The following is an 8,315-nucleotide window of genomic DNA, read 5'->3' as shown; positions in this document are numbered from 1 at the left end:
TGCTATAATTTAATGTAGATTAAAAACTGTACAGTACTATCCAGACTACCACTAAACGAAGTTAATAAAAGCTGAGGGTGAACTCCAACAGGTTGTTGGATCTCATCTTGTATTAGGTGTGCCATAAATCAACATTTTAAATCAAATGCTGTTGGTTATATTACAGGTGAACTGCAAGAGCTTTTTTCTTATAGTATGGACTCATAACCGTTTTTCTTTATGATGTACACAGAAACCTCATAGGTGAATATATTTTTATCATTTTTTTCTCCCCTACATATTTTTTTAATAAATGATACATTGGAAACATATATCTGCAGTGTTTGGAAACGTGAAATCAAACCACCACATGACTCTTAGAGCACAGGTGCTCAGGAGTTATAACACCTTAACAAGCTTATGCTTTTTTCATGATTCAAAATTTATTGTATTTATTTCTGTCTGATACTAGGCTTATACTTGGGAAAGCTGCCCAACACAGATGTAAATTCACCCTGAATCTCCTTACTCAGAGAAGTACATTGCAGAACAGGGACGTGGAAACACAGCTTCATGGCACATAGCTCTGCTGAAAGCAGCAACAGAAAATTATATGAGCAGTATACACTATACACTATAATACGAACACTGTAATACTACAGCATTATTCTAGCTTAATGGGATGGTTAAGGGATGGGTGCATCTGTCATATGAGAACAGGCTGAGAGAGCTCGGATTATCCAGCCTTGAGAGACGGCTCAGGAGGATCCCATCACTGTGTATGGGATGGACAGGAGGGAGTAAGACAGACAGTCAGGCTTCTCAGCAGTGCCCAGTGACACAGCCAGAGGCAATGGGCACGCAGCAGAAAATTAAGTTAAATATAAGAAGAAAACCCAACATTCTTTTAACTGTGAGGGTGACTGAGCACTGGAGCAGGTTACCCAGAGAGGCCTCCAATCTTAGACATGCTCAGAACCCACCCAAACCTGGCCCGGAGCAAACGGCCCTTGCTGATCCTGCTTTGAGCAAGGGTTTAGACTAGGCAGTCTCCTCCAGAGCTCTCCTCCAGGCTCAGCAATTCTATGACTCTGATACTTGCTTGTGTTGCACCTGCAAGCGCATACATTTATGCATCATTTTACAGAAAAATTTGTTTCATTCTTGAAATGAGAGATAAATTCACAGCACTTGAAGAAAAAATGTAAGCGTAAATTCCGTGAAAACAAATGAATAACCCCTCCCCCCATTCTAATATGAATTATAATACAAAGAGCTCTCAACATTTTAGAAGTTACCACATCAGAAACACAGATCTCTGTCCGACTTATTTTGAGACACAATCAACATTAACTTAATAAAAAATTTTGTTCTTGGAAAAACAAGACCATAAATGGAAAGCATATGCATTTGATCTTTCCCAATTGTAATATTAAGGGAAGCTAAATTCTAAATACATTTTACCCTTTCCTAATTTATTCTAATCTATTCCTAGTTACAGCTGTTGATTGTATTATTTACCTAAATTAGACATCTGTTTAAATCTGTCACCGTGTAGAAAGAAGTGGTTTCTGCCAAGAGGCAGCAGTCTCAGTAGCTTATGAGAAGCTTTTCTAAGTATTAGAAAACACAGGCAGTGATCCAGGAACGTGTGGGTGTAACAGCGACAAGGAGGGAAGCCTACGGCAGCACTCCCTAAACCCCGCCAGCGGAGCCTGAGGAGTGCAGTAATAGCCCGCTCAGATCAGGGACTCCGTCCCAGTTGTTCACAGGTTTTAGGAAGAATCACGTCAAGTCCCGGTCGGGCAGCTACTACAAATCACGCTGCCCCGGAATAAGGCGAGGCCCAGCACAGACCCCTCGGCTAGAGCAGAGCCCCCAGCCCAGCCTCGGGCAGCCCGCGGCCGCGGAGGAACCACGGCCGGCCGCGCTGCCCTCGGTTACCGCTCAGGGCGATGCGAGGGCAGGCTGCGGGGCCGGGCCCCCGGGAAACACCGCCCCTCCGCCGGCGGGAGGCTGAGGGCCGCTCCCGCGCAGCGCCGACCACCCTGCCCCCCAGGCCCCGACGCGGGGGGAGGAAGCCGGGCAGCTACGGCCGCACCTCCTCCCCTCCTGCCAGCCACCCCTTCGCCCTGGAGCCGCGGCCCAGCCGCGCTGCGGGCTGCACTCCCCGGTGCCCGGCCCACACCGCTCCTCCCTCCCGCCTCTCGCCTCCCTCTCGCGAGAGCGAGCGCAGGGCGGCACATCCGGGTGCGGGGCTGTGTGCGCGGCGGCAAGATGGCGGTGGAGTCGCGCGTCACGCAGGAGGAGATTAAGAAGGAGCCGGAGAAGCCGATCGACCGGGAAAAGGTGTCGGGGGTGGTGCTGCGCGTTCTCTTGCGCCGCTCCCGGGCGCGGCAGGGCGGGCGCCGGGGGGAGGCGGGAAAGGGTCTGGCGACGCCGTTTAGGCCTCGGGCCGGGGAGGGCGGTTGGGGATGGCGGGGGATGGCGAGCGGCCCCTCATCCTCGCCCCGCAGACGTGCCCGCTGCTGCTTCGCGTCTTCACCACCAACAACGGGCGGCACCACCGCATGGACGAGTTCTCTCGCGGCAACGTGCCCTCCAGCGAGCTGCAGATCTACACCTGGTGAGTGCGCGGCGGCGGCCCGGGCCCCTCCGCCGGCCCTCGGGCACGGAGGCGAGCCGGGCCCTGCGGCCGGGGGCTCCGGGCGGGATCGGGGAGCTTGCCTGCCTTGAACTCCTTGTCCGATACGCAGCTGCGAGAGCGAGTTCGGTAGGCCTTGTTTAGAGCGGGGGACGTGGGGAAGTTTTCGTGGGGGCAGTTGTGCGCTCCGCGCGGGAAAGCAGCTGCCGCGGAAAGAGAGCGCTTCTGCCTACAGCCGTGGCAGCGTAGACGTGGCATCCGTGGGAGCACAACTCTAGCTAAGTGCCGATTGCTGCCCACTGAAACTTACTGCGGTTGAATTGCCGAGATACCGGCGCACGCAATCAGAGGCTTGTGTTGTGGCGCATCTTTCGTTATCGCAACGAATCTATTCAACAGAGAGGTTCTCCTTTAACTAACGCTTAAGCTTTGTTACAACAGCCCTGTTTTTTAGTAGAAGTAGCTGTCCTAGAAGGCTTGAACTGTTTGAATGGTGTGTTGGTTTAAGTCAGAGCCTCTTGAAAGTGCAGGAATGTGTTCCTTTTTGTATGATCAGGTAGCAGTGCTTTTTATTGCATTCGGGTTTAGTTTGGAAAACTGCTTTAGTCTGTGTTGCAAACACGTTAGGTTTTGTTTATATTGTGTTGAAGAATGCTCTTGGAAGTGAGTTATTTTGCTTCTCAAGTCTTATTTTTTCCTTCAACGTGTCTGGTAGGGTTATATCTTGTATGTTGTATGGTTGAATAAATCCATTTTTGTGGCTAGCAGAGCATGCAGTTCTAATTTACTACTTAATGGGATTTATGGACTTGGTCCAGGCTGTTGATGGTGTCTGAGCTGTTTGCCATCTGCAAAAGTCAGAATGGGCATTGTCTTGTCAACACACTACTCCTCAGTTGCTTGAAGCTCAGAGTGAACGTACAGTCTGTATAATTAGAGCTGCTTTAGTTGTGATGCTTGAGTCCTTTTGTTACTGAAATTCTAGAAATGAGCTTTAGCCCTGATCTGGTTGAAGGCTGGGAAAGAGGAGTGCTGCCTGTTAGTGCAGAAATGGAAATCTTGATGGAAATGGAAAACACTTTTTTTTTCCTCCTTTTCTTATATTTCCTCTAATATTCAAGAAGCTATTTTAACATAGATATCAACCTAGGTGAGGAAACTCTTATACTGTTCACTTAAAAAAAAAGGCCCCATTGTTTAAATGATAACTCTTCTGAGAGACCTGGAGGAGCAGATGTTGAAACATAGAGAGGTGAAGAGATTTGTCTTAACACAGTAAATTGCAAGCTAGTTAGGAGCTACATTTACACTGGACAATGTTGCCTCCAAGTGTACGGCAAGTGGTGAATTCTCAGAGGTGTTTTAATAACTAGAGCAACTTCTGGTCACTTGATCATCAGCTCAAAATGTATCGGTTGGAATGTTGTGTAGTTGAGAAATCGATGGCTCACAATGTAGCTGAAATGTAAGATCTTGCTTGTCTTTGGGTATCTACAGAAAGTATGCAGAGGAAAGGAAATGTATGGTTAAGTTGTGATAATATATTGTTTCCCTCTTAAAAGGGTTTGGGAAAGTTATTTTTATTGTTGCTTCTGAGAATATGACTCACTTTGGTTTGTTTTTTTTAATTTAGGATGGATGCAACTCTGAAAGAGCTGACCAGCTTAGTGAAAGAAGTCTACCCAGAAGCACGGAAGAAGGGCACACACTTCAATTTTGCAATTGTTTTTACAGATCTCAAGAGGCCTGGGTATAGGTAAATGGTATTTCTTCTCTGGGTTAACAGAAGACTTCAGGCACTGGAGCAATAAATTATTTTTCATTACCACTTGATTTTTGAAGTTCAGAACTCATATCAAATTTCTGAAGTTGTTGAGAACAGACTATATGATGACCACTGCAAACTCTACATTTTACTTGGTGGCCATCATTGTTAATGTGTTCCCAAAACAAACTGTGTGCTTGAAAGCTTTGATCACTGTATTGGTAACCAGGCAGAACATGGACCTACAGCTTGAGATAAAGCTTTGTTTCTGGCAGTATGAGGTGTGATAGGGCTTGTGCCTGAGAATGCGTTTGAGTGTTAGCAGTGATCTTGTTGCAGATGTCTGTCTTCCAAAACAATATGAGCTAAACTTTGGCAGCAACCAGTGGCTATACCCTGCTCTGTAATCTATGGAGTCTTGTTCTGTGTCTGTGTGGAAGGAGGCCAAGGGGTTCTCTCTGGTATTTAACTTCACACACCCCTCTGTCCCATCAGAAAGAGGATTTGGTGTAGCTTTTCTTGGTACACCTGAAACTGGAGAGAAAAACCCCAGCATCCTGAGTACATAGCTAAATACAGGGCAGAGCATGGCACGGGAAGGTTGTTATGACCCGACACAGTTCCTGTTTTGGACATCTAGGAAGATTTGCCTCTGATAAACAACTTGTCTTTCCTCTCCTGCATGCAGGGTGAAGGAGATTGGCAGTACCATGTCGGGCAGGAAGGGCACAGATGATTCCATGACATTGCAGTCTCAGAAATTCCAGATAGGAGACTACTTGGATATAGCAATTACTCCTCCGAATCGTGCACCACCCCCATCAAGCCGCATGAGACCATACTAAACTATTGCTGCTTTGTATGATTACATCTTTATTCCTACTTGCTGTTCTAAAGCAGGCTTATTTTTTTTGCTTTTGTTGCTAAGCGAGAACACCTGAAGACAAAGCTAAGCATCAGAAATTGAAGTTAACTTTTAAACCTTAACTTTTAGTTTGTTTAGAAGAAACACTTACCTTTAGCAGTGCCATCATCCTATCCCTGATTGTTATAGTTTTAACAGTAAGTCAGTATGTCCAGTGTTTCAAGATTTCCATAAAATACGACCAGGAGGATTACAGGTGTTCTGTAGTTCTGTCTTGTTTGGAATAAAGATTGATGTTATTAATCTTTTATAGTGTGGTGGTGTTTGGTTTTTTTTTCATTTCAAAGTGGATTTTTGCAGAGAAATTCCAGAGTTGGCTTTTAAGCAGAGATTGAAATCAAAAGAAGCGCCCAGAGCCTTTCTCTAACTTCTCGGCTTGATGAGTAGTGGCCTGATGGGGATTCCTTGTACAGGAGGATTTCTTAAACCAGAGCTGGCTGGATTTTGGAGGACGAGCATGTGAGCAGTGTGGTCGAAGGCAGGCAAGGTCAGTGTTACTCTCCCTGCTGACGCAGGTATGCTGACAGGGGAAAGTCGGACGTGAGCTGTGCAAGACTGCGGGTCCTGCAGGATCATGGGGGGAGTCAGGGCAGCCACTATGGCTTCCAGGGGGATACTCATTTTGTGCCAAGATGATGCCAGTCTGTGGACTGGGAGTGGTCTTTGACGCCAGTATATCCCAGGATACTGAGGAGCTGCTGCCCTTAGCAGAGGAAGATGTGATTCAGCATGCTTGCACATTGGCCTTACCTGAGGTCTGAAGAAGTAGTATTGTCTTTAAAAATGGAAGCTGTCTTTGAAGGTCTTGCATTTCTTAGAACAGTGGTCTCCAGACTTGTGGATTGCACACATCTATCAGTAAAAAATTTCCGTGTGCCTCCCAAATTATTTATAAATTACATACATCTAATACTGTACTAGTATGTACATTATGAAACTACACAAAAAGTACTGCACCCTACTTGCGTATGTGCCACATTTGGAGATTGTCTTGTCTTTGGCTTGCCTTTTGCACCCCCCTTTGGAGTCTACTGTCTTAGAACTTTGGAATATCTGCAGATTGGCCAGAAGAAATATGGTGTTTTCAGAATGAGGTTGACCACGGAGCAGGAAGAACTATTTCCTAATGAAAATACAACGGTGGGTGCTCTGCCTGGAGAGGCTCTTGCCTGCAGTTCAGATGAACCGACAGGAGGTGAGGCAGCAAGTCTGTGCTCTGGCAGTACGTGTGGCAGTCCTCACCACGGGGTGGTTCTTGGCCAAGTGAACCTGTGGGGTGGAGGCAGGTGACTCGCATACCTACATCCTTTGAGCTCTTGACCACAAGCAATATATTGTCAGCAATGACCAAGAGGACAAAACCCAATTTTGACTTACAGAACTGCAAGGAATGTGAATATTGTATCTTCTTCCCCTTAGTTATCTTCATCTGATGAATACATATGATTTTGGACCCTAACGCTGACCAGTCCAAGCTGAGTAAATTGTAAGGTGGCTTTTCACAAACACTTGCAGCCTGTATTGAGCACTCGTTTCTCAATTTATGGTAACCCTTGGGTGGTGGGGCAAAACCAAGGAGCTGTGAGGTATTGAGGTTCAGGGCTGCTCCATGTTAAGTTACTGATGAAGCTGGAGGGTCTTGGGGGTGTCTAGCAGCCAACTTCTAGTATCTCAAAATAGGGGAAGGGGTGGCTAAAGCATCTCAGTTGTCCATGGGGAAACTGGAAGGCTGGTCTGTGATGTTGCCTGGTACCTTCTTCAGGAGCAGGAGAAAGAAGGGGAGATGCAACTCCCAGCAAATCAGTGCAACATGAAAGAGGTGGGCCCTGTGGCTTCCCACAGCTCAGTGCCAGCTTCTGTCACTTCAGGGGAAGATCTTGAGACAGGCAGGTGCCTCTGTCTCACAGCAGGCTCCAGCTGTCCATGGGCTGTCTGCCTCTGCCAGCTTACCCCAAGCATCCAGCTGGTCCAGAGAGAGACAGTTTTCTGCACATTGTGTCCCTGTGTGCTGAGAGAAAGGCAAGAGCAGGAGTAGAAGCTGTAATGGCTCCTTAGGGCCTTCACCTTCCTCACCTAAGGCCTTAGCAGAAGCCAACACTGAAGTAAGTGTTCCTGTCTGCTGAGGACAAGGCATGCTTTCTTTCATGAGCTGTGATTTCTGTGTGGGTTTTTGTTGTTTTTCTCTCAGGAGTCCCTCAGTGCAGCATAGCCTGACAGATTTTAGGTTCAGTTCTGCCCCCTTTCTCTGGCTTCTAAGTTAGGGAGTTGCAATTTCAGCCTTCATGAATGACCCTCATCTGTAGAATCACCTGAGTCACTTGTTCCCCTAAGATCAAAGAGGTTGAAAAGTGCAGTGGAGCTGGTCTAACCTGGCCAGACATGGAATGGGTGGCATGTTTTGCAGGGTGAAGGCAGTCGCCTCTGGTGCCAAGGAAGAGGCTCTCTGCAATACTCTGAGGTGCCCAAGTGTCGTAACAGCTCAGTGACTTCTGTCACCAGGGGCAGGTTGGGTCAGGTTTGGGGCGTCTACTGCCTGCGTGCTGGATCATGGCCATCGGATCAGCCGTCTGTTTTTTGGCACCTTAAAGACCTGGGCAGACAGAAAAGGGAAGACCACTGCTAGGTGACTGGCTCACATGTCATCTGTGCTGCAGAATGAGTGAGGTGAGTCTTGCAATACCCAGCATGTAATTACAGAATTGCACAGCCTCCCACCAAAGGCAAAGAGACCTGCCATTAGATGTACACAGCAATATGGGCATTTCCTCAGTTTTGTGTCCTGGTTTTTGCTTTATTTGCATTTAAGGATAATTCTCAAAATTAAATGTAGGTAACATATAAGGCAACAGCAGCAAGGGAACCTGTGCTTGTGATTCAGCTCCTCTGGGATGGGGCTTGGCTTTGCTGCTGGAATGGGGGATGTAGCCCAGTGAGGGCTTGTGCCTGTGCAGCCTGGGGCAGGTCTTCACACAACTTCAGAGAAAAAGAGGAACACCTGCTGG

The 8,315-nt window shown here is 47.3% G+C and overlaps 1 protein-coding gene across 1 annotated transcript; it reads left to right on the top strand.

Annotated features, from left to right (window-relative positions):
* Positions 1 to 2,195: 2,195 nt before the first annotated feature.
* SAP18 (Sin3A associated protein 18) lies at positions 2,196 to 5,561 on the top strand. Its single transcript, XM_074932055.1, has 4 exons — positions 2,196 to 2,328; positions 2,496 to 2,605; positions 4,257 to 4,379; positions 5,077 to 5,561. Exons 1-4 carry the CDS (start codon positions 2,257 to 2,259, stop codon positions 5,231 to 5,233), a joined length of 462 nt encoding a protein of 153 aa, XP_074788156.1. The 5' UTR covers positions 2,196 to 2,256; the 3' UTR covers positions 5,234 to 5,561.
* Positions 5,562 to 8,315: the final 2,754 nt, after the last annotated feature.

Source organism: Athene noctua, chromosome 1 (assembly GCF_965140245.1).
Source record: "Athene noctua chromosome 1, bAthNoc1.hap1.1, whole genome shotgun sequence".
NCBI lineage: Eukaryota > Metazoa > Chordata > Aves > Strigiformes > Strigidae > Athene > Athene noctua.
This window is presented reverse-complemented; position numbering and strand designations above follow the sequence as displayed.